The sequence below is a fragment of the Prionailurus bengalensis genome, chromosome C2 (genome assembly GCF_016509475.1).
Source record: "Prionailurus bengalensis isolate Pbe53 chromosome C2, Fcat_Pben_1.1_paternal_pri, whole genome shotgun sequence".
In the NCBI taxonomy this organism is placed as follows: domain Eukaryota; kingdom Metazoa; phylum Chordata; class Mammalia; order Carnivora; family Felidae; genus Prionailurus; species Prionailurus bengalensis.
In genome coordinates, this window is record NC_057350.1 from 150556394 (window position 1) to 150583376 (window position 26983).

Below are 26983 nucleotides of genomic sequence, written 5' to 3' on the forward strand. Positions count from 1 at the left end.
GAAAATTAAATTGTAACATGTCCATAGGGTGGACCAATATACAGTAAGTAAAAACGACCGAACTAGGTTGAAAATGTATTGGTTCTTATAAGAGTCCCATACTCTTAAATACACAGAACAAACTGAGGGTTGCTGGAGGGGAGATTTGTAGGGGGATGGGTTAAATGGGTGACAGACATTAAGGGGGGCACTTGTTGGGATGCGTGCTGGGTGTTGTATAGAAGTCATGAATCACTCACCGGGTTCTAGTCCTGAGACCAATACTACATTGTATGTTAACTAACTTGAATTTAAATAAACAAATGAAAGAAAGATGTGGATAAATTTCATAAAACTGAAAAAGGTAAGCTGAAAAAGTATATGGACAATACAATAACATACACAAAGTTTAAACTAGGCAAAAATAGAGGCGCCTGGGTGGCTCAGTCCGTTAAGCGTCTGACTTGGGCTCAGGTCACGATCTCATGGTTTCTGAGTTCGAGTCCCACAGTTGGCTCCGAGCTGACAGCTCAGAGCCTGGAGCCTGTTTCAGATTCTGTGTCTCCGTTTCTCTTTGCCCTTCCCCCACTCACACTCTGTCTCAAAAATCAATAAACAAATATTTTTTAAATAGACAAAAATAATTATCTGTATTTTTAACGGGTGTATAATTGTCGTAACCAGCAGAGGCTGAGAGTGCTTTTTACCTTTCATAATAGAGGGAGGGCAGCAGCTTCAGCTGTGTCTCTGTAATATGTTGTTTCTTTAAAAAAAAAAAAAAAAAGAAAAAGGAATTTGGTTTTTTTTTTTTTTTAAATGCCAAGATTTGGTAAAGTTGAATGGATTGTTAAAATCACTTCACCTTTTTCTGTGTCCTTGAAATGTTTCATAATTTGAATAAAAGGATTCATGTTATAGCCCTTAAGTTACAATTTACATTTTTCTTCACTTTTGGAAAGTTTCTGATGATCTCTAAGGAGCATTCAGTAGTTTTCTCCTTGAGACGGTGTGTGGTGAACGTGGCCATGGTGTTAGGTATGCTAGTGTGGCTACCACACGGGTAGTTTTTACTCATATGCAGTGTGGTCTAGAAGGAAGAGCATCATAACCTCTCCTAGATATTCATTGATGAATTTGGTTTTTGAGGTGCAGGAATTCTTCAAAAATTCTGGTGTTTACTCACAATATGACTACTAATGAAATATATACATTTAGTTTACGTTCATTGAGTTTTGGTATCGTTTGTGATCCTAAGCTTTCCTCTTTGTTGTTTAGAAATGTACTGGGGGCGCCTGGGTGGCTCAGTCGGTTGAGCGTCTGACTTTGGTGCAGGTCATGATCTCGTGGTTGACGAGTTCGAGCCCCGCGTTGGGCTCTGTGCTGACAGCTCAGAGCCTGGAGCCTGCTTCGGATTCTGTGTCTCCCTCTTTCTCTGCCCCTCCCCCGCTCATGCTGTCTCTCTCTGTCTCTCAAAAATAAATAAAAATTAAAATTAAAAAAAAGAAATGTATTGAAAGTTGAAACACTGTAATATGTATTCTTTTTCCTATTTGTTCTTCAAGCTTACAGAAAGTCTCAGAATATGTAGGGTTTTATGAACTCTATCCCTCACGGAAAATAGTATGAGTTATTAAACCAACTACCTTTGAACATGTGTCGAAGGGAAATATTCTGGCAGATTGGTAATGTACTTTATGATAGACAAAGATGGAATGTGATGAAGGACTTCAGGGGAGCTCGGAAGGAGTGTCTTTCATTGGGACAGGCTGTGTTACTAGTTGGAGTATTGCTTGCGTTGGATATAAGAAAAAGTGTCTTATCCTTTTTATTCTGCGCTAAAAATCACAAGATTAGTCCTCTTCTTTTAAGTTTTGCAGGTCTTCATAGATGACTTTAGGCATACTTATTTAGTTAAGGGGAGAATTCCAAGCTAATTAAAAAAAACATTTCTTTAAAGACGTTTAGTTTTCAAAGATAATATTTGCCATCTAAAAGCCTACCGGATATCCCTCTGCCTTGTGATTCAGAAAGTGTCATCCTGTTAAACTCACATATGAATTGCATGACTTGCAGTGACAACGTTGCAGTCTATAGCATTGGGAAAATTATTCTATGATGGAAAGAGTGCTCTGAGGGGAGAGGTATAGTGTTTGCACACGGAGTATTTGAGGAACTTAACACTGGATCCTGGTATATTCATGAGATTGGGGGTTGACCACAGCTTCTGTGTATGCCTTCTTGGCTTTTTGTTTTGGTATTTTGGGCGGTGGTCCATGTTTTGGATTGATGTTCAGGAAGGCTTTGGTGCTTTTATTTAGTGGTATTAAACAGTTCATGAGTTTGCTAGTCATTTTGCACTTGTTCAGAATAGTGCCAACCTGGTTGCAGTGAGTGGATTTTGAGTAGGATACACATAGATGCTTAAGATACTTGCTTAAAAATATTTATATGGTTGTCGGTTTGTTCACATATTCCATGTTTGAGATTGCTGCTCTGTAATTGATTTTAGATTATAATATCTTACAGGATTATTCAGATATCGTCAACATCATAGCCCCTTGCCTATGAATTTTGTTAAAACTGAGAAAGACTCAAGGGTAAACATTATATAATAAGTATGTTCTTGTTTGGGTAGATGTGGGGAGGAAGAATGCTGTTGCTTGCATAGAATTTTTTCGATTTCTCAAACCTCCTTATACAGGTGTCAAGTTATTCCCCAAACACCGGAGTAGGAGTTGGTGTGGTGAACTTGGGAAGGACAGCGTGGAGTCTGCGGCTGTTCGGGAGGTTGCGGAGGAAAGGAGAGAGTGAATTCTGACAGTCCCAGAAACTGAGCAATCCAGGAATTTCCAGGAAGGGCTCAATCTCTATCAGAAAATTCCCCACTCAGAGTGGAAAACCTGGCATGTGGTTCTTAGATGAGTCATTGAATGTCGGGGAGGCTTTACAGGTTGTGGTGTGTGGCTGAGTACAGAAAGCCTGGGGAGACCAGAGCGGGCAAGAGTAACTGAAGCCCTTCAAGATTTTCAGAAATAGTCAAGGAAAAACTCTCTCGTAGGAGGATAACACTCCACGCTGGACAAACCATTAAATACGGTGGGAACCCTGAGAGGAAAGGTGTAGAGGACGTCGGTAAGGCAGCTCTGGGAATGTGCTGTCGACTTGGCTCCAAGAGGCCCTATCTGTGACTATTTCAGAGTCACAACACAGGAAGGAGCCTTCAAATCACAAAAATGACAAAGAAGTTATCCTGGTCTGTCCTTACTGTCTCCAGTAGAACCTCCTTCCTAAAAGTACGAGAAACTCCATTTCATTCAGACACCGACAAAGCAAAAGGGTGTGGTCAAAAATCCATGAAAGGGTGGTATAAAAGAGTGTAAGAATAGGTGGTTCTGAATAACATTCCGCTGGACAAGGAAGGATTGTGGAAAGAAAACACATGGCCCCAAAGCACATGAAAACGTACTATTTAAAAAAACTAAGATGAATTAGGAAATTTGGAGTGGAAGCTGTGGGAAGAACTGTTCAAATCAGAAATGGAAGGGTGGATCAGATAGAAGCGGGCTGCAGGAAAGTACAAGAACTTACTTCAGGAAAGATTCCTAAATAAGAGGAAAAACAGAAGCGAAGACAGTTTTATAAAGGCACACAAAAGGCAGTGCGCACTGACACTTTCGTCTTGTAAGGATAATCATGGAAAGGAGAAAAATGAAAAAAGAAATTAAGGAAAAGGCGAAAAGCATCCCAGTGAAAGTCTTAGCTACAGAAGACGAAGAAAACAAAGTTATTGAAACAGAACAAATACTAGAAACTACAATCCAATATTTTCCTGAATAAAATGAGTATTTGAATGCACAAATCAAAAGGACACACGGCGTATCTAGGAGAACCATTCTACAATAGCAGTACTATGACATTGTAAAGAAAAGTCCTTTGAGCATCAAAGCAAAAGGACCTTACATCTTAGCAAGTCACTTAGAGGGAACAGCAGTTACGCTGGCATCGGACATTTTGCCGCAGTCCTTGATGTCAGAACTCAATGGAATAAGGTGTTTAAATTTTTGAAGAAAAGATGTTCTCCAAGTGTATTACATTCAGGCACATTGAGTCTTTGTTGTAAACACCACAGGTAGATAGATGTGTGAACGGGAGCTCTTCCCGAGGCCTCCATCAGAGAATGAACCACAGACAACCAAACAGCGTTTGAAGAAGCTGAGGCCAAGTAACGATGTTCAGGGCGACAGAATAGTGCGTCATTCTAAACCCACAGTGACTGTCTCCATCCATCCAAGAGCACACATGCATGTATACACACACACTTGTGTATATCGATACGTACAGGGCAAAGGGGTAAGGATATGGAAGTTACGCTACACTCGTCAACTGCTTTGTGAGTTAATCACTGGAGCGACTTTAGCAGAGGGCTTACCGTAAAAACTCAGTGCCTGATTGTTGATCTTACCAGATTGAAAGCGTATAAAACTCCTGAAACTCCACTCTGCTGTATTTCAGTTAACTGAGCTTCGAAAACTCACATCAACTTGTTTAAGTTACGTAGATTCCAACATCTGCCTCGGTTATGTTTTTCCTGAGAATAAGTGACCTCGAACGTACTTGGTAGCTGGGTAATCGGTAAGGCATCCTTTGGACTTTATATGCTTTGGGGCTTAAAGATTTAAACATGAATTTTTAAAGGCATATCATATTTCACAGGTGAGTTTGTTCATGCTCCCTGGTAAGAACGGCTTCCTTCCGAGTGTTCTTGGCTAGAAATACTGCCTTCTGAAATTTTTGGCCTTGCTGATTAACTTTGACAATAGCTGCTGTCCATTTTTATTTAGCAGTCTAGTTTGACTGAAGTTGCTGCTTCAGGTTTTGAGTTTTGACCAAGTAGCACAGTAGCGATTAATAATGAACCAGAAGCCGTAGACCTCTGTTATTTGGAAGTACCGAGAAGGAGCACTGAGAAATTTTGCGCATGTAAAATTCAGAAACATTTGAATGCCAAGTTTACTCAGGTTTTCTTTTTCTTCTCAGAGTCACTAGGCATACTGACTCAATGGTCGCTAATTAAACATTTAAAATGTGGTAATTTATGCATACTCATCAGACCTTGAGTTGCTATTGTGGTATTTTTAGTCCATCTCCATTAATAAATGTATTCTTTGAGATGTTTTAGTCAGATACTTGGCTAAACTTCTTTAAGGAAAGTGTAACCCAAAAACAATTGTAGATTTAATCAGTACCTGTTTTATTTCCATCAGTATTAAGCAGGAAAAAATTATGTCCATGTAGTTATCCACATTTTTCCCTTGAGGCTATTATCAGTTGACGGCTGGGCTGTCCTCTTCGATTTTTATCTGTGACAGGTGATGGAAGCAGGTCAGTTTTCCCTCTTGAGATTTGCAGAAGATAATGTTGAAGTTCTCGGCCTCATCATTATTTTTATTCATCTCATAGTTTTGTCTTTGTGACACGTGTTAGAGGGATATTTTATCCTTCTGCTTAATTTTGATGAAGGTTTTATTTTGTTTGTTATGGATGCTTCATATACCAATTCCTAGCATCCTGAATATTTCCTCCTGCCATCGTTGTTAGGTAGATCTGTGCTCTCCGAAATCACTGCTGAGTACCGTTGGATTGTTGGATGTAAATTGATCATGCTGTGGTTTGGTTATAGACCTACATGGCGTCTGTTTTTTTGTTTTTTGTTTTTCCCCCTCCACATGAAACATTTCGGTATGTTGAGCTGAATGGCGGGATGAATTTCCTTCAAAGCTGAATACATAGTGGGCTGCAAACTGAAGGGACCCGAGGTCAGTTTTGGTTCTCTAAAGGTAGTTTTGATTATTCATCCTTGGCACTGAGTCTTGGCCTGCGCCTGTAGCCTTCACTCTCTAAGTGTTGTGAGACTAATACTGTTCTAGACATGTGGTGCATGTTGCTTACAATTAATTATGGAGTCCTGGGCAGTTAGTTGTCGGGAGTCAGTCAGTCAGACTGGTCATTTCTTCAGAAGTGACCATTTAGTCATGAGACCATTTCTTCTCATTTAGTCATGAGAAATTATTTAGGGCACAAGATACATTTAAGCCTACATCAAGACTAATCTGTAATATACTCCATCTTTTCAAGGGACTCAGGGTTCCTGCGTTACAAATCTAGTATATAATTTATTTTTGGTGTGTGTTATAGTTTGTCTAGGTTTTTTTCCTCCAATAAAAACCATAAAATATTTTAGTTTTGCCAGATTGTTAGTAATGGCTGCATCCACTACATCAGGGAGAAATACAGTAGACCTTATCACTTATTTGTGGGCATTTCTATGTTTTAAAATTACATGTATTGCCGTATGAAATTTTTTTTTTTAATGTCTGGAAAGTTTTCGTCTTTCATTATATACTTAAGCTGTGTATTTCATTCATCTTTTCTTTTAAAAAAAATTTTTTTTTCAACGTTTATTTATTTTTGGGACAGAGAGAGACAGAGCATGAACGGGGGAGGGGCAGAGAGAGAGGGAGACACAGAATCGGAAGCAGGCTCCAGGCTCTGAGCCATCAACCCAGAGCCCGACGCGGGGCTCGAACTCACGGACCGCAAGATCGTGACCTGGCTGAAGTCGGACGCTTAACCGACTGCGCCACCCAGGCGCCCCACGTTCATCTTTTCTATGTAGCAGACTCCTTCAAAACATAGTGGCTTGCATAAGAGCAGTGTTTTATTTCGCTCCCCAAGCTGTAATTGGGGCAAGGCCGTGTTCGCTGGGAAGATGGAGTGGGATGGGGCATAAATTTTCTCCATGGTTCACTCATAGGACCGGCAGGTTGGTGCGAGCACCCAACTGGGAGTGTGGGCTGGGAGCCTCGTTTGCTTTGCACGTGGGCCTCTGAAGGTTACTTGGGCTTTCTCATGGCAGGGTGGTCATGTTCCAAGAGTGCCCTCAGAGAACCGGGCAGAGACTACGTGGCCTTTCCTGACCTGATTCCGCAGGTCCTGTAGTTCACGTCGACCACCTCCACCCCCCGAGTGCATCGTCCCAGAGTTTGCCACGGAAGAACACGTCGAAACTGGATGTGGGGTAGATGCAGTTTGTGCTACGGTTATGATTTACTTCACAGATCCCCTCTTTGGGGATGTTAAGATGGCTGGCTGCCTGTTGTTGTTTCTGGTACGTGAATGGTACCACCATGAGGATTCTTGTACTTCAAGTCCCTTTGGTTCATCACTTTGTTAGGATACGTTCCTTGAGCTGTAACAGCTGAGTCAGGAGAAAATAACATTTTTCAGGCCTTTAAGAAATAAGTCACTTTCCTCCCAGTTGGAGGAAAGGTTGAACACTTATTTTCATATGAGCTGTATTTAAGATTTATCCATTTACCCGTGACCGTGCCAACATTGGCTGTCATCCATTTTCATCTTTGCTGGTCTGCTTTGCAATGAAATGAAATCTTATCCTGAAATTTGCATTTCTTTGCCTACTAGTGAAGGTAGAGGATTTATTTGCTTGTTAGGCAGTTTAAAATTCTTTCATCCGTTGTTTGCTAGGTCATGTGTTTTTTAACTGGAGTATTCCTAAACTTCCTATTGGTAGAAGTGATTTATACACACTTCAAATACTTTTTCCAAGATTATGTATTTATGTTGGCAGATGCATAGTATCATACGGCTGTTTCCCCCTTATTTAAATTTAAATTCTTAATGGCATATTTGTAGTCTTTCTGGTGTAAGTAGAAAAAGTGAGGATCCCAGTAAATGAACAGTCTGTTCTTTATTTGCTGAAGTCTTAAATATGCTTCTGATTGTTTTCCTCTTTCTATTGTTTGTTTCCCATACAAATTTCAAAAATTTAGTTCTTGCAGAACTTTTACGATGTTTTAATAATTGTATGTAAAATACGGTGTTTAGTATTTTTAGTTATTGTAGTATCTTTTAGCCTTCAGTCACCATATCAAGCTTATTAAAAGGTGGTGAGCATAATCGTCTCCGTTTCATTTTAAAGTTGAGGAAACGGAATCCTGGTGAGGATATTTTGGCAAGGAATGTGGCATTTGTAGTCAGGTTTGCTTGGCTTCAGATCCCAGGTGCTTTCCTAGCACTTGAAGCTGCCGCTCCCGGTTTTCAGGGGTTGTCTTATCACTCAGCCAAGAGCTGTGCTTTTAAGTCCTACACCTCTCTCGAGTTTTTTCTTAACTGGTTTGTGTTCTTGTTCTTGATTACAGGGGTTGATTTTTTCCTGACCTTGTATAGTGAAAACTGTGGAGTTTTTAGTTTTACCTAGCCACTTTACTAGGCACTTGGAAAAGAAAGAGCACCAATTCTGTTTTTGGCATAATGCTTTTGGAGTTGAGTTCATAAATGCTACATCTGTGAATATTTGAGAAATTTAAATGCTTAAAATTTAATAAAATGCATTTTAATGTACATAAACCCTTATGAAGAGTATTCATCACTTGTAAGATCATTTTCTTGGAGTTAATACACATTTTCATTTTCTTGATTTCTTATGCTAAAGTCTTATGTTGTATTCTTTGTCAGGGAGTTAAATCTGTTTAAATATAGATTTACTTTGTTAATTGCCATAAATTATGTTCTTTGTAAGTTAGAATAAGGGGTGTGTTGGGGTGCCTGGGTGGCTAAGTAGGTTGAGCATCTGGCTCTTGATTTCAGCTCAGATTAGGATCCCAGGGTCATGGGAGTGAACCCTGCATTGGGCTCCATGCTGAGTGTGGAGCCTGCTAAAGATATTCTCTGTCTCTGTCTCTCTCTCCCCCTCACTTCCCCCTATCTCTCCCTCTGCCCCACTAGCACACACACACTCTCTCTCTCTTAGAAAAAAAAAAAAGAATAAGGAATGCGTTACCTTGTTTATAAAACTTTGGATAGCTTTAAAGTAATACTAGACTTGTTACAAAGGTTCTCCTTCTAAAGTGACTGTCGTTTGTGTTCATTTTATTTGCTCGAAGCTCATAGTTAGAAATTTAAATAAAACGAAAAAGATGAATAACAACAAGTGTTGGCAAGAATGTGGAGCCAATGCAACTCTCCTATATTAGTAGAGAATAAATTGGTACAACCACTTTGGAAAATCATTTGACAAGCTCTGTTGAAGCCAAAGAGAGGACTACTCCTTGACCTAGCAGTTCTGCTCTCAGGTACATACTCAAAAGAAGTGGATACATATGTTATTTGTTCACAAGAAGACATGTGCGAGAATGTCCATAGCAACTTTCCTAATAACAGTCCCAAACTCCAAGCGACCCAAATGTTCAAGAGTGGATTCATAGAGTTTTCTGTTTTCACCTAGGACATTTTACAACAGTGAAATATGCACGGCTTCTACGCATAACACAGCTGACTTTCAGGCCCTTATATTGAAGCCAGGCAAGGGGAATTTTTTTGACTTCCTTTTTTGTTTTTGTTTTTTGTATATCTTTGCTGTCTCCCCCTTTTAAAAAAATTTTTTTTTAAGAGTTTATTCGTTTTTTAGAGACAGAGACAGAGCATGAGTGGGGGAGGGGTAGAGAGCGAGGGAGACACAGAATCCGAAGCAGGCTCCAGGCTCCTTGCTGTCAGCACAGAGCCTGATGTGGGGCTCAAACCCACAAACTGTGAGATCATGACCTGAGCTGAAGTCGGACGCTCAACCAACTGAGCCACCCAGGTGCCCCTCCCTTTCTCTTGACTGATTTAGTGCTTTATCTATTTTGTTGATATTTTTCAAAAAGCCTGCATTTTGACCTATTTATCCTTTACCCATTTTTTGTATTTTCTGTTTCATTACCTTCTGCTTACATATTTATTTTCTTTGATTTGTCTCATTTTTAGCTTTTGGCTTTTTGTGTTGGGAATTTAGTTCATATATTTTTTCTTCTTTTACTTTCATTTACAGTGTTTTTTACAGGTTGTATTTTCTTCTGACTGTTCTAAATGCATCCTATAGAGTCTGATAAACAGTGCTTTTACTATACAGGAAAGCCTCGGATTGTGAGTAACTTGTTCTGTGAGTGTTCCACAAAATGACTAAATGTTTCTAACAAATTGTAGCTTGACAGACGAGTGATGTACAAGTAGTACGTGATGCCGAACGACGCATGATCATAACTGAGCCAATCGTCCTTGAAGTTCACTTTGATATACGACTGCTTTGGATTACAAGCATGTTTCCAGAATGAATTATGCTTGCAAACCAAGGTCTTACTGTATTTTTAAGTTTTTCAATTTTGGCTTATATTTTTCTGTTTCCTTCAGGGCTTTTTATTTTTTATTGTTTATTTTTTTTTTATCTTTAAAGATTCTTTTTTTTTTTTTTTATGAAATTTATTGACAAATTGGTTTCCATACAACACCCAGTGCTCATCCCAAAAGGTGCCCTCCTCAATACCCATCACCCACCCTCTCCTCCCTCCCACCCCCCATCAACCCTCAGTTTGTTCTCAGTTTTTAAGTCTCTTGTGCTTTGGCTCTCTCCCACTCTAACCTCCTTTTTTTTTTTTTTTCCTTCCCCCATGGGTTCCCGTTAAGTTTCTCAGGATCCACATAAGAGTGAAACCATATGGTATCTGTCTTTCTCTGTACGGCTTATTTCACTTAGCATCACACTCTCCAGTTCCATCCACGTTGCTACAAAAGGCCATATTTCATTTTTTCTCATTGCCACGTAATATTCCATTGTGTATATAAACCACAATTTCTTTATCCATTCATCAGTTGATGGACATTTAGGCTCTTTCCATAATTTGGCTATTGTTGAGAGTGCTGCTATGAACATTGGGGTACAAGTGGCCCTATGCATCAGTGCTCCTGTATCCCTTGGATAAATTCCTAGCAGTGCTATTGCTGGGTCATAGGGTAGGTCTATTTTTAATTTTCTGAGGAACCTCCACACTGCTTTCCAGAGCGGCTGCACCAATTTGCATTCCCACCAACAGTGCAAGAGGGTTCCCGTTTCTCCACATCCTCTCCAGCATCTATAGTCTCCTGATTTGTTCATTTTGGCCACTCTGACTGGCGTGAGGTGATACCTGAGTGTGGTTTTGATTTGTATTTCCCTGATAAGGAGCGACGCTGAACATCTTTTCATGTGCCTGTTGGCCATCCGGATGTCTTCTTTAGAGAAGTGTCTATTCATGTTTTCTGCCCATTTCTTCACTGGGTTATTTGTTTTTCGGGTGTGGAGTTTGGTGAGTTCTTTATAGATTTTGGATACTAGCCCTTTGTCCGATATGTCATTTGCGAATATCTTTTCCCATTCCGTTGGTTGCCTTTTAGTTTTGTTGGTTGTTTCCTTTGCTGTGCAGAAGCTTTTTATCTTCATAAGGTCCCAGTAATTCATTTTTGCTTTTAATTCCCTTGCCTTTGGGGATGTGTCGAGTAAGAGATTGCTACGGCTGAGGTCAGAGAGGTCTTTTCCTGCTTTCTCCTCTAAGGTTTTGATGGTTTCCTGTCTCACATTTAGGTCCTTTATCCATTTTGAGTTTATTTTTGTGAATGGTGTGAGAAAGTGGTCTAGTTTCAACCTTCTGCATGTTGCTGTCCAGTTCTCCCAGCACCATTTGTTAAAGAGGCTGTCTTTTTTCCATTGGATGTTCTTTCCTGCTTTGTCAAAGATGAGTTGGCCATCCGTTTGTGGGTCTAGTTCTGGGGTTTCTATTCTATTCCATTGGTCTATGTGTCTGTTTTGGTGCCAATACCATGCTGTCTTGATGATGACAGCTTTGTAGTAGAGGCTAAAGTCTGGGATTGTGATGCCTCCTGCTTTGGTCTTCTTCTTCAAAATTCCTTTGGCTATTCGGGGCCTTTTGTGGTTCCATATGAATTGTAGGATTGCTTGTTCTAGTTTCGAGAAGAATGCTGGTGCAATTTTGATTGGGTTTGCATTGAATGTGTAGATAGCTTTGGGTAGTATTGACATTTTGACAATATTTATTTTTCCAATCCATGAGCAGGGAATGTCTTTCCATTTCTTTAAATCTTCTTCAATTTCCTTCATAAGCTTTCTATAGTTTTCAGCATACAGATCCTTTACATCTTTGGTTAGATTTATTCCTAGGTATTTTATGCTTCTTGGTGCAATTGTGAATGGGATCAGTTTCTTTATTTGTCTTTCTGTTGCTTCATTGTTAGTGTATAAGAATGCAACTGATTTCTGTACATTGATTTTGTATCCTGCAACTTTGCTGAATTCCTGTATCAGTTCTAGCAGACTTTTGGTGGAGTCTATCGGATTTTCCATGTATAATATCATGTCATCTGCAAAAAGCGAAAGCTTGACTTCATCTTTGCCAATTTGGATGCCTTTGATTTCCTTTTGTTGTCTGATTGCTGATGCTAGAACTTCCAGCACTATGTTAAACAGCAGCGGTGAGAGTGGGCATCCTTGTCGTGTTCCTGATCTCAGGGAAAAAGCTCTCAGTTTTTCCCCGTTGAGGATGATGTTAGCTGTGGGCTTTTCATAAATGGCTTTTATGATCTTTAAGTATGTTCCTTCTATCCCGACTTTCTCAAGGGTTTTTATTAAGAAAGGGTGCTGGATTTTGTCGAAGGCCTTTTCTGCATCGATTGACAGGATCATATGGTTCTTCTCTTTTTTTTTGTTAATGTGATGTATCACGTTGATTGATTTGCGAATGTTGAACCAGCCCTGCATCCCAGGAATGAATCCCACTTGATCATGGTGAATAATTCTTTTTATATGCCGTTGAATTCGATTTGCTAGTATCTTATTGAGAATTTTTGCATCCATATTCATCAGGGATATTGGCCTGTAGTTCTCTTTTTTTACTGGGTCTCTGTCTGGTTTAGGAATCAAAGTAATACTGGCTTCATAGAATGAGTCTGGAAGTTTTCCTTCCCTTTCTATTTCTTGGAATAGCTTGAGAAGGATAGGTATTATCTCTGCTTTAAACGTCTGGTAGAACTCCCCTGGGAAGCCATCTGGTCCTGGACTCTTATTTGTTGGGAGATTTTTGATAACCGATTCAATTTCTTCACTGGTTATGGGTCTGTTCAAGATTTCTATTTCCTCCTGATTGAGTTTTGGAAGAGTGTGGGTGTTCAGGAATTTGTCCATTTCTTCCAGGTTGTCCAATTTGTTGGCATATAATTTTTCATAGTATTCCCTGATAATTGTTTGTATCTCTGAGGGATTGGTTGTAATAATTCCATTTTCATTCATGATTTTATCTATTTGGGTCATCTCCCTTTTCTTTTTGAGAAGCCTGGCTAGAGGTTTGTCAATTTTGTTTATTTTTTCAAAAAACCAACTCTTGGTTTCGTTGATCTGCTCTACAGTTTTTTTAGTTTCTATATTGTTTATTTCTGCTCTGATCTTTATTATTTCTCTTCTTCTGCTGGGCTTAGGCTGCCTTTGCTGTTCTGCTTCTAGTTCCTTTAGGTGTGCTGTTAGATTTTGTATTTGGGATTTTTCTTGTTTCTTGAGATAGGCCTGGATTGCAATGTATTTTCCTCTCAGGACTGCCTTTGCTGCGTCCCAAAGCGTTTGGATTGTTGTATTTTCATTTTCGTTTGTTTCCATATATTTTTTAATTTCTTCTCTAATTGTCTGGTTGACCCACTCATTCGTCAGTAGGGTGTTCTTTAACCTCCATGCTTTTGGAGGTTTTCCAGACTTTTTTCTGTGGTTGATTTCAAGCTTCATAGCATTGTGGTCTGAAAGTAAGCATGGTATAATTTCAATTCTTGTAAACTTATGAAGGGCTGTTTTGTGACCCAGTATATGATCTATCTTGGAGAATGTTCCATGTGCACTCGAGAAGAAAGTATATTCTGTTGCTTTGGGATGCAGAGTTCTAAATATATCTGTCAAGTCCATCTGATCCAATGTCTCATTCAGGGCCCTTGTTTCTTTATTGACCGTGTGTCTAGATGATCTATCCATTTCTGTAAGTGGTGTTAAAGTCCCCTGCAATTACCACATTCTTATCAATAAGGTTGCTTATGTTTATGAGTAATTGTTTTATATATTTGGGGGCTCCCGTATTCGGTGCATAGACATTTATAATTGTTAGCTCTTCCTGATGGATAGACCCTGTAACTATTATATAATGTCCTTCTTCATCTCTTGTTACAGCCTTTAATTTAAAGTCTAGTTTGTCTGATATAAGTATGGCTACTCCAGCTTTCTTTTGGCTTCCAGTAGCATGATAAATAGTTCTCCATCTCCTCACTCTCAATCTAAAGGTGTCCTCAGGTCTAAAATGAGTCTCTTGTAGACAGCAAATAGATGGGTCTTGTTTTTTTATCCATTCTGATACCCTATGTCTTTTGGTTGGCGCATTTAATCCATTTACATTCAGTGTTATTATAGAAAGATACGGGTTTAGAGTCATTGTGATGTCTGTATGTTTTATGCTTGTAGTGATGTCTCTGGGACTTTGTCTCACAGGGTCCCCCTTAGGATCTCTTGTAGGGCTGGTTTAGTGGTGACAAATTCCTTCAGTTTTTGTTTGTTTGGGAAGACCTTTATCTCTCCTTCTATTCTAAATGACAGACTTGCTGGATAAAGGATTCTTGGCTGGATATTTTTTCTGTCTAGCACCCTGAAAATCTCGTGCCAATTCTTTCTGGCCTGCCAAGTTTCAAAAGAGAGATCAGTCACGAGTCTTATAGGTCTCCCTTTATATGTGATGGCACGTTTACCCCTTGCTGCTTTCAGAATTTTCTCTTTATCCTTGTATTTTGCCAGTTTCACTATGATATGTCGTGCAGAAGATCGATTCAAGTTACGTCTGAAGGGAGTTCTCTGTGCCTCTTGGATTTCAATGCCTTTTTCCTTCCCCAGTTCAGGGAAGTTCTCACCTATGATTTCTTCAAGTACCCCTTCAGCACCTTTCCCTCTCCCTTCCTCCTCTGGGATACCAATTATGCGTATATTATTTCTTTTTAGTGTATCACTTAGTTCTCTAATTTTCCCCTCATACTCCTGGATTTTTTTATCTCTCTTTTTCTCAGCTTCCTCTTTTTCCATAACTTTATCTTCTAGTTCACCTATTCTCTCCTCTGCGTCTTCAAGCCGAGCTGTGGTGGTTTCCATTTTGTTATGCATTTCGTTTAAAGCGTTTTTCAGCTCCTCGTGACTGTTCCTTAGTCCCTTGATCTCTGTAGCAAGAGATTCTCTGCTGTCCTGTATACTGTTTTCAAGCCCAGCGATTAATTTTATGACTATTATTCTAAATTCACTTTCTGTTATGTTATTTAAGTCCTTTTTGATCAGCTCATTAGCTGTTGTTATTTCCTGGAGATTCTTCTGAGGCGAGTTCTTCCGCTTGGTCATTTTGGACAGTCCCTGGCGTGGTGAGGACCTGCAGGGCACTTCCCCTGTGCTGTGGTGTATAACTGGAGTTGGTGGGCGGGGCCGCAGTCAGACCTGATGTCTGCCCCCAGCCCACCGCTGGGGCCACAGTCAGACTGGTGTGTGCCTTCTCTTCCCCTCTCCTAGGGGCGGGATTCACTGTGGGGTGGTGTGGCTCGTCTGGGCTACTTGCACCCTGCCAGGCTTGTGATGCTGGGGATCTGGCGTATTAGCTGGGGTGGGTAGGCAAGGTGCTCGGGGGCAGGAGGGGCAGGCTTAGATCACTTCTCCTTAGGTGATCCACTTCAGGAGGGGCCCTGTGGCAGCGGGAGGGAGTCAGATCCGCTGCCGGAGGTTTGGCTCTGCAGAAGCGCAGAGTTGGGTGTTTGCGCGGAGCGAGCAAGTTCCCTGGCAGGAACTGGTTCCCTTTGGGATTTCGGCTGGGGGATGGGCGGGGGAGATGGCGCTGGCGAGGGCCTTTGTTCCCCACCAAACTGAGCTCTGTCGTCAGGGGGCTCAGCAGCTCTCCCTCCCTTTGTCCTCCAGCCTTCCCGCTTTCCGAGCAGAGCTGTTAACTTATGACCTCCCAGACGCTAAGTCGCGCTTGTTGTCGGAACACAGTCCGCCCGGCCCCTCCGCTTTTGCAAGCCCGACTTGGGGGCTCTGCTTGGCCGGCGAGCCGCCCCTCTGCCCCGGCTCCCTCCCGCCAGTCCGTGGAGCGCGCACCGCCTCGCCGCCCTTCCTACCCTCTTCCGTGGGCCTCTCGTCTGCGTTTGGTTCCGGCGACTCTGTTCTGCTAATCCTCTGGCGGTTTTCTGGGTTATTTAGGCAGGTGTAGATGGAATCTAAGTGATCAGCAGGACGTGCGGTGAGCCCAGCGTCCTCCTAAGCCGCCATCTTGCCGCCTTCTTCAGGGCTTTTTAAAATAGTGTTTTAAAAATTTCCAGGTACAAGGATCTTTTGGATTGGTGTTTTATTAATTTTTAGTTTTATTTCATTGTGCTAATAAATATTTCACTTCTCAAACTATTCCCAAAAATAGAAGAGAAAGGAAGGCTGCCAAATTCATTCTGGGAGTTTCAACATTACCCCGATACCCAAACCAGATAAAGACATTACAAAAAGAACTGCAGACCAATGTATCTGATGAACATAGATGTAAAAATCCTCAACAAAATGTTAGCAAACTGAATCCAACAATACACTGAAAAAATTATTCACCACGACCAAGTGGGATTTACTCCAGGGACGCAAGGGTGGTTTATTATTCACAAATCAATCAACACGATACATCACATCAGCAAGAGAAAGGATAAAACCATATTATCATCTCAGTAGATGCAGAAAAAACATTAGACAGAGTACAATATTCATTCATGATTAAAAATCCTCAACAAAGTAAGTATAGAGGGAACATAGCTCAACGTAATAAAGGCCACATATAAAAAACCCATTTCTAGCATCATACTCCATGGTGAAAAGGTGAGAGCTTTTCCGCTAATATTAAGAACAAGAGGCCGTTCCTCTCTCTACTTTTATTTAACATAGAGTTGGAAATCCTAGCCGCAGCAATCAGATAAGTAAAAGAAAAGACATCCAAATTAGTAAGGAAGAAATAAAACTTTCACTATTTGCAGTGACATGATACTATATATAGAAAACCCTAAAGACTCCACTAAAAAACACCTGGAACTGATAAATTAATTCAGAAAGGTCATTGGATACAAAATCAATACATAGTCCATAGTCCAGAAAGAGAAATTAGAAAATTCCATTTTCAGGTGCACCAAAATTAAAATACCTAGGAATAAACCAAGGACTTATACTCTAAACTATAAAACACAAAGAAATGGAAAGACCTTTCATGCTCATGAATTAGAAGAATTAATATTGTTAAAATGTCCATGCTACCCAAAGCAGTCTACAGATTTAATGCAATATGTATCAAAATACCAACATTTTTCACTGAACTAGAACGAACAATCCTAAAATTCATATAGAACCACAGAAGACCCCAAAAGCCTAAAGCAATCTTGAAAAAGAAGAACAAAGCTGGAGGTATCACAATCCCAGACTTCAAAATATACTATAAAGCTGTACTAATCAAAACAGTATGGTACTGGCACGAAAATAGACACACAGATCAATGGAACAGAATGAAGGGTCCAGAAATAAACTTGTGCTTTTATGGTCAATTAATCTACCACAAAGGATGCAAAAAATATACAATGGGGAAAAGACAGTCTCTTCAACAAATAGTTCTGGGAAACTGGATCACTTTTTATTAATTAATTAATTAATTAATTAATTATTTTTTGAAAGAGAGTAGGGGTAGGGCAGAAAGAGAATCCCAACCAGCCTCCACACTGTCGGTGCAGAGCCTGATGCAGGGCTCAAACCTGTGAGCCATAGATCATGACCTGAGCTGAAATCAGAAGAGTTAAATGCTTAACTGGCTGAGCCACCCAGGCACACCCCCACCCCCCCACTCCCATTTTAAAAGTTTAATCTGGACCACTTCCTTACACCATACATGAAAATAAACTCAAAATGGATTAAGGACCTAACTGGGAGACCTGAAACCATAATATTCCTAGAAGGAAACATAGACAGTAATTTCTATGATGTTGGCCCTAGAAACATTGTTTTATATATGTCTCCTCAGGCAAGGGAAACAAAATCAAAATAAGTTATTGGGACTACACCAAAATCAAAAGCTTTTGCACAGCAAAGCACACCATCAACAAAACAAAAAGGCAGCCTACTGAATGAGAGAAGATATTTGCAAATGACCTATTCAATAAGGGCTTAAAAGCTAAAATATATAAAGAATTTCTACAACTCAACACCAGAAAACCCCCAAATAACCCAAATGAAAAAATGGACAGAGGACCTAAGAAGACACTTTTGCAGAGAAGACCTACAGATGGCTAACTGACCCATGATATGATGGCGCAGCATCACTCAACATCAGGGAAATGGAAGTGAAAACCACAGTGAAATATCTCACACCTGTCACAATGACTAGAATCAAAAAGACAAGAGGTGGGGATGTGAAAAACAACAAAAAAGAAAGGAATCCTCATGCACTGTTGGTGGGAATGAAAATTGGAGCAGCCACTGTGGAAACCATTTTAGAGGTTCCTCAAAAAAATTGAAAAATAGAACGACCATATGATGTAGCAATTTCAAAATTGGGTATTTACCCAAAGAATAGGAATAATTCAAAAGGATAATGCATCTTTGTTTATTGCAACATTATTTACTATAGTCAAGATATGGAAGCAACCCAAACATCCATTGATAGATGAATGGATAAAGATGTCTCTCTCTCTCTCTCTCTCTCTCTCTCTCTCTCTCTCACTCTCTCTCTCTCTCTCTCACACACACACACACACACACACACACACAAAAGGATTGCTTAGCCATTAAAAGGAATGAGATCTTGCCATTTGCAGCAACATGGATGGGCTTTAGCAGGTATAATGCTAAGGGAAATAAGTCAGAGAAAGACAAATACCATATGATTTCACTCACGTGGAATTTTAAGAAAACAAGTGAAACAAGAGACAAAAGATACTTTCTTAAAGTTTATTCATTTTAAGAGAGAGTGAGTGGGGGAGGGGCAGAGAGAGAGAAGGGGAGAGAGAATCCCTAGTAGGCTGCACACTGTTAGACCGGAGCCTGATGTGGGGCTTGAACTCACGAACTGAGATCATGACCTGAGCCAAAACGAAGAGTTGAATACTTAACTGATTGAGCCACCCAGGCACCATGAAACAAAAGATAGTTTTAAGTGCAGAGAACGAATTGGTCGTTGCCCGAGAGGAGGTGAGTGGGGGGATGGGTGAAATCTAAAAAAAAAATATTTTTAATTTTATGGGTTATATTAAGGTTTTCTTTGTGACCTTTTATATGGTCATTTTAAAGGAACATTTTGTGTGTGTTTAAGAAAAGGTACATTTTCTGTTATCTAAGTATAAAGTTTGATATATACCCATAACATCTAATTTGTTGTTTATGTTATTTAGTCTTTTATATCCTTACTTATTTTTCTTCTCTTGACAGTCTTGGACTGAGAGTGGTGTGATAGTCTGTTGCTCCTTACATCTTCTATAGTTTCCACTGTATAGAAGTGGTTGCTATGCTATTTTCTTTTAATCTTTATTTTTTTGAGAGTGTGAACAGGGCAAGGGCAGAGAGAGAGAGAGAATCCAAAAAAAGGCTCCAGGCTCCCAAGCTGTCAACACGAGCCTGACACAGGGCTAGATCCCACCAACCTTGAGACCATGACCTGAGCCGAAGTTGGACGCTTGAGTGACTGAGCCACCCAGGTGCCCCAGTGCTATTTATTTAAGGCATAGCATTCATTGCTGTATTCATTACTGTTAAGTGTGTGTTTTGAATGGTGGCCTTTAGCATTAAAGATGTTCCTTGTCTTGTTTACTTCTTTTTGGCCTAAATTCTGCCTTGTATAGGAGGAAGAATCATTATGTAGCTCTTTGTATATTAGGTACACAAACACAATTCCTGCTTTGTATTCTTGTTGAGTTTGCCTAGTGTATGTATGTATGTGTGTGTGTGTGTGTGTATGTATATATCTATCAAGAGGTATCTACATCTGTATTATATTCTCTCCGTGTTATATTTATCACTTTTATCACTTCTAACATTTATGTACAGTGTCAATCACCTTTTGGAATACAATTCTGTGAGAATTAACATATGCTTAGACCCTGTCGTTACTACCACAAGAAGGACACAGAATGATTACAGCATCCCAAAGGATGACACTTTGCTGCTCGCTTTTTAGGAAGACCACTTCCCATCCCAATCCCTGGCAATTACTGATGTCTTCTCTGCTCCAGAGGTTTACTTGTCCTAAAATGTTATGTAAATGGAACTATACTGTATGTAATCTTTGAGACTTGGTTTTTTAAATGTAGTTGAGATTCATCCATGTTGTGCATATCAATAGTTTATTTATTTATTTTTTTTATTGCTGGGTAATATTCCATTATCTAGATATACCACAGTTTATCCACATACCCATTCAAGGACAGATGGCTTGTTTCCATTTTTTGACTATTAAGAAAACTCTTGTTGTCAACTTTGTGTGTAGGTTTTTCTGTGAACGTATATTTTTATTCAACTAGAATAATACTTAGAAGTGGAATGCTATATTATATATGGTAGGTGGGCGTTTGACAATTTTTTATCAAAGTGCCAAGCTATTTTCTTTTTTGTTAAAAAAAATTTTTTTTAAATGTTTATTTTTGAGAGAGACAGAGACAGAATGCGAGTGGGTTAGGGGCAGAGACAGGGAGACACAGAATCTGAAGCAGGCTCCGGGCTCTGAGCTGTCAGCACAGAGCGCGACGCAGGGCTCGAATTCACGAGCTGTGAGATCATGACCTGAGCCAAAGTCGGATGCTCAACCGACTGAGCCACCCAGGCGCCCCGAGTGCCAAGCTATTTTCTAGGGTGACCGTACCATTTTGCAGTCCTACCAGCAATGTATATAGAATTATAGTTGCTCAACAACCTAGTCATTTTTCATTTGGTCATTCTAATAATTGCCGAGTGTCTCATTGTGATCTTAATTTGCATTATTGTAACGGACATTAAGCATCCTCTTGTATTTATTTGAATACCTGCATAGGTTCTTTGGTGAAATGTCTGTTTAAATATTTTGCCCATTAAAAATGTTTTTGCTTAATATTGAGTTTTGAGAGTTCTTCGTTCATTCTGGTTACAAATATTTTATGCCAGTATCTGGCTTGTCTTTTCTTACAGGGTCTTCCACAGAGGAGAGGTTTTAATATTCATGAAGTTCAGTTTATCAGTTAGTTCTTTTGTGGTTTGTGCTTTTGGTGTCATATCTGAAAACTCTTCCTAGCCTAAGGTCATGGAGATCTTCTGGTTTGTTTTCTTTTAAGAATTTTATAGTTATACACTTTTTATGCAGCGTATGACTTATTTTGTATGATCGTCATTTTTGTATATATGGTGCACGGAATGGATAGTAAATTTTTTTTTTTCATGTAGCTATCCAGTTGTTCCAGTACTATTTATTGAAAAAACTGTCCTTTTAAAAAAATATATTTTTTAAAATGCATATTTATTTTTGAGACAGAGCGGGGGGTGGGGGGGGGAGGGGCAGAGAGAGAGGGAGACACAGAATCCGAAGCAGGCTCCAGTCTCCAAGCTGTCAGCTCAGAGCCCGACGTGGGGCTTCAACGCACAAACTGAGATCATGACCTGAGCTGAAGTCAGAGGCTTAACCAACTGAGCCACCCAGGTGCCCCTGAAAAGACTGTCCTTTATCCAAAATTCCCTTTTCACCTTTGTTTTTTTTTTGGTCCATGAAATTTGTGCTTCATTAGACAGTAGTGAGTCTGAAAGTTACACAAGGCAAAAAACTGCATTCTTTTAGTTACAGTTGGACAATTTGCAACATTTTAAAGGAGATGGAAAATGCCTATTTTGACAAGGCTTAGTAATTCATTCCATTGAAGTTCCATTGATGTCAGTGGCACTGTTATTTTGTACATGATAAGATACGGAATGTAAACATTTTGTACAAAATAGGATATTTTTAAAGGGTGCTGTGATAGTCCTACAGTTGGCTAGCCTATTTCCTTTCTGAAAAAAACCACGAAGTTATTTTAAATGTCTCTAGATTAAGAACTTTTCTATCTCCAGATCTCTAAAACTAGGACTGAAACCAGTAAGAAAGTCTAGTCTCTTGCTTTGAGACTCATCCAGGATAAACTCAGAGTGATTCATTTTGTTGTAAGCAAGACACAGCAAATTCAGAAGCCAATATGAAGTGCCTTACTTATTTAAAAAAAACCCAAAACTTATTAATGTTTATATTTGAGAGAGACAGAGCTTGAGCGGGGGAGGGACAGAGAGAGAGGGAGACCCAGAATCCGAAGCAGGCTCCAGGCTCCAAGGAGCCTGATGTAGGGCTCGCATTCACGGACCGTGAGATCATGACCTGAGCCGAAGTCGGATGCCCAACTGACGGAGCCACCCAGGCACCCCATAGAGTGTAAAACTGTAATAACAAATATTTTCAATGATAAAGGCTTCTAATTTTTACACTTGATCTTAGCCAAAAGGCTGAGAAGCGATAAAGGCTTCTAATTTTTAAAACATTATGACATTCTTTGGTTATGATTGATTACATTAATTATAGAAGTTTCTAACGCAATTACTTAGAAAGTTTACTTTTACTAGGTTCAAGAAATCAATGCTTTAAGGTTAGAAAACAGGCAGTTAAATATAGAGGTTTAACTACCCATTTTATATTTAATTAAAACCACGTTTTTCCTCCAGAAGACCTCAACCTTGATGTAAAACAAAGGATATGTAAATAAGCTTCAGTATAATTATAATAGTATTGCTATGGCTTAGTTATCTTAGTTTATTATCTACTCTTGTTCTTGTTGCGTGTTAACATTTCCCCAACAAGCCCTGGATAGGAGGGAAGTAAACATGAAATTCAGTGAAACTCAGGTTAATTAGATTTCCTACTTGTTAGCAATTGAGAAAATATTTGGAGAAAGAATGACAGTATTGCTAGTTTCCAACAACTAGTCCTTGTGTGTTGTTCTTCACCTCTAACCATTTTCTCGTCTGATAAAAGGTAATAATTTACCTTAGGGAATTGTGGGAATTAAACAAAATAATTGTATTTTTGTCTTAAGACCATTGACTTTGTTTCTTTGGTCTGTGTAACCTATCATTTTGTCAATACCACATTGTTTTGATTACCGTAGGGTTTTTTTTTTTCAAATGTCTTAAAATCATTGTGTGATTATGTATTTTTTTTCCCCAAATTGTTCTGCTTGTGAGTTCCTTTGCCTTTCCAAATAAATTTTACAATTAGCTTGTCTATATCTACAGAAAATCCTGTTGGGATTATTTTGATTAGAATTGCAATAAATCTATGGGTCCCTTTGGGGGAAAATTGGCATATTAACTTGGAGGTTTTTTTTTTTTTTTGAATAGATGAACATGGAATGTCTCTTATTTATGTCTTTAACATTTTTTCTTTCTTAATTTTTTAAAAAATTTCTTTTAACGTTTATTTATTTTTGAGACAGAGAGAGACAGAGCATGAATGGGGGAGGGGCAGAGAGAGAGGGAGACACAGAACTGGAAGCAGGCTCCAGGCTCTGAGCCATCAGCCCAGAGCCCGACGCGGGGCTCAAACTCCCGGACCGCGAGATCGTGACCTGGCTGAAGTCGGACGCTTAACCGACTGAGCCACCCAGGCGCCCCTCTTTCTTGATTTTTTAGAGTTAGCAATTTAACAATTCTCTACCTTTCTTGTTAGTTTTATACCTGTATTTCTTTTTGTTGTTATTGTTAGAGTTATTGAAAAATGATACTTTAAAAATTTGCCGTTTAATTGTTCATCATTGGTGTATAGAAATACACCAGATCTTGCTAAACTTATTAGTTGTAGAAGCCTTTTTATAGATTCTTTGGGATTTTCTATATAGCTAATCACAACGTCTGAGAATATTTTTGATTCCAGTGTGAATGACATTTATTTTTCTTTTCTTATCACACTGGCAGTGACTTTCAGTAAAACACTGAGTGATGGGAATGGACATGGTTGTTTAATTCCCAGTCTTGGTGGGGAAGCATCAAGTGTTTCCCCTTTAATTTTGATGTTAGTTATAATTTTTCTCTAGATTCCCTTTTACAGATTGAGGAAGTTCCCTTCTGTTCTAGTTGGGTGAGTTTTTATCATGAATGCATGTTGAATTTTGTCAAGTGGTTTTTCATCATCCACTGATAAGATCATGTGGTTTTTCTTATTTCGTCTGATGAATTACACTGATTGATTTTCAAATATTGAACCAGTCTTGCATTTCTGAGATAACCTCGACTTGTTTGTGATTTTTTAATTTATACTTTTGATGTATTGTTGGACTCAACTTGTTGATATTTGGAGAGGGTTTTTGCCTCTGTTCCTGAGGTATATTGTCTGTACTTGTTTTCTCGTATAATTAACTGTTTGGACCTTTTTCATGTCCTATAAATGCTTGTATAAGTATATAAGTGTGTGTGTGTAAGTAGTTAGATACACGCATCTAATGTATTTATCTCCTGTAGCCTCTTCTAGATCTTTTCATCCTTTTTTGTTATTTCTTAAATATTATATTCATTTGGAGTTTGTTTTCAAGTCTGACATTCGGCCCTGCCTGCCACATACATGCACTCATTCTGTTAATTTTGGTTAGCTCAACATTCAGCAGCATGTTATTACATCACTTTTAAATTTCAGATTGCATTCCCATACATTGGGTATTCTGTCCATTTTTTTCTCCTTAAGGAGATCTCTCCTGGAGTCTTCTGACCAACTCCAATATGGGTAGGCTGCTCTCTGTGCCCATTTATAGCTATCACCCTGGAAATCATCTGGGGATTCCCTTTGCCTCTTTCCTGTGTTCAATATACTCTTTTCTTGGTTTATTTCCCTAGGGTGAGTGTTGGGGGTTATATAGAGGAATGGTGGTATATTAAGTGATTTGGGGAAGGTAATAAAAAACCAGATCATGAAGAGCCTTGTATGCCATGATAAGGAATTTTGGCTTCATCTTAGGAGTTGCAGGAACTATGGAGAATATTTTATAGGTGAATAATGTACTCATATTTGCTGTGGGAGAAGATCACTGTGGCTAAGATTTCTAGGATAGATGGAAGAAAGCAGAGTGAGATGAAACATGTTCTAGTAATCGAAAAATATGGTGTATTGCAATATAAGGCAACATCAATGGGGGTATCATTCTCATAGTAACAGGGGATCAATTGTACATGGGAGGAATGAGGAGTCAAGGAAGATGCTCAGGTTTTTCAAGCATGGTCTTGAGCTGATGATCCTCAGAGGGGGAGAATCATGTTTAGGGTAGGTTCTGAGCTTAGTTTTGGATGTGGAGTTCAAAGGATTGCAATATACCCTTCATCCACATTCAGAAAATGTTAGCATTTTACCATGTTTGCTTCATAGCTCCTCTTTTTGTCTTTTACCTCGTGCGTGCAAGTACATGTGTGACCAGTTTGAGAAGAGGTTGCAGACCTGATGCTCCTTTACTTGTAATCAGTTTACTGAATATTCCCTAAAATCAGGCAATGGATTTAAAAAGAAGTTAACATTTATTTAACATTAACTCATCTACATAACTTTTTCAGATGTCACGATCATCCCAGTCGTGTTCTTTGATGTGAAACAAAATTGCCAGATCTTGAATTGCAGTCAGTTATCATGTCTTTGAAGTCTTCTGTAATTGGGACAGTTTTTCAGTCTAAGACTAGTGGATCTTTGAGTGGTTTTGGAATTACGTGTTCGTGTGGGGGGGTGGAAACAGATGACTCAAAGATTCCTTGGTGTTTATGGTTTTATTTAACCCAGGTGATGACTTAGCTTGATTATTTGGTTCAGGAATTAGGTGAGATTCATGCATAGATATAGATACGTAGGTATATCTCCATCCTTAAATAAAAGCATATGCCTGGCTGTAAATTCTTCTTGTTTGGCAATGCAGCACCCAATGTAAAAGGACAGTGGCATGGCAAAAGAGCTGCTTACATTTACCTTGGACGTAATGGTGTTACTGCTAGGTGCTTACTTCTCTTAAGGACTGTTGGGAACTTTCACTCTTGCTCTGTGTGGCCATCTCGCTAATAATTCTGTATTCCTGCCTGCTTATATTCATTAACTCTGTGCGTGTGCCTGCATTTCCTTTTTGCCTGTCATTAGGCACCTGAAACAAAGTGAAAATAATGCTAATGTTAGTATTTATCCCTCTGTGTTGTATTATGACTTTTGTTAAAGAATGTTATAGAGTATAGGTTTTTCTTTTGTGTCCTGTACTGGGTATTTTACGTCTGTAGGACTTCAGGTGTGTAGACTAGATGTGTAGACTAGAGATGTGCTTTCTGTACATGCAGGTTTGTGCAGAGGTTCATGGGTACATGCAGTTGTGACTTCCAGTTCTCATTACTTATTGCCACCCTTACTGTTGGGTGGTTGGTTGATAAAGAGATGGATGGGCTTTGTTGTCCTATTGGCCTTGATTTCAATCCACCTTTGTGAATTGGTTAACTTTTCACGGTTCATTTTTCTCTTTAAGAATAATACTGTCACCTTGTTATGGCTACTTTCCAGGTTTAAATGAGATAATACATATTAAAATTTTGGTTAGACTCCCGCCCAAATTAAGAATGCAATAACAATAGTTGAGATTATTTTCTGCCATCTGTTTATTTATTGTAAACTCTTGACCCTGATAGTTGACTGCTCTATTTATTTCATGTTTTCTCACAAAATATTTTAATATCTTCCACAGGATTTTGTTTCTACAGTTATCCGTTTACTTGACAGCCCATCAACTTCGATTAGAGCAAAAGCCTTCCTCGTTCTTTTATATATTTTGATTCATAACCATGAGATGCTGCTGCTCGGCTGCCAAGCAAGGTATGATTTTCTCTGATGGTTTCAATTTGGAGCTTGTTTTACTTATTTATTTTTATTTACTTTTTCATTTAGATCCAAGGTAGCAAATAGTGCAATAATTTCAGGAATAGAATCCAGTGATTCATCCTCTACACATAATTCCCAGTGCTCATCCCAGTGAGTGTCTTCCTTAATGCCGCTTGCCCCTTTAGCCCATC

General features: G+C 39.2%; 1 protein-coding gene and 1 pseudogene across 2 annotated transcripts in view; one reads left to right on the plus strand and one right to left on the minus strand.

Annotated features, from left to right (window-relative positions):
• ULK4 (unc-51 like kinase 4) overlaps nucleotides 1-26983 on the plus strand; it is a 592138-nt gene that overhangs the window by 133870 nt on the left and 431285 nt on the right. For both annotated transcript variants that reach the window (XM_043595665.1, XM_043595666.1), the window contains one exon: nucleotides 26659-26786. In XM_043595665.1, the coding sequence (XP_043451600.1) occupies nucleotides 26659-26786 (128 nt within the window). The remainder of the gene's footprint in view (nucleotides 1-26658; nucleotides 26787-26983) is intronic.
• Nucleotides 22255-22429, minus strand: LOC122492555 (annotated as a pseudogene).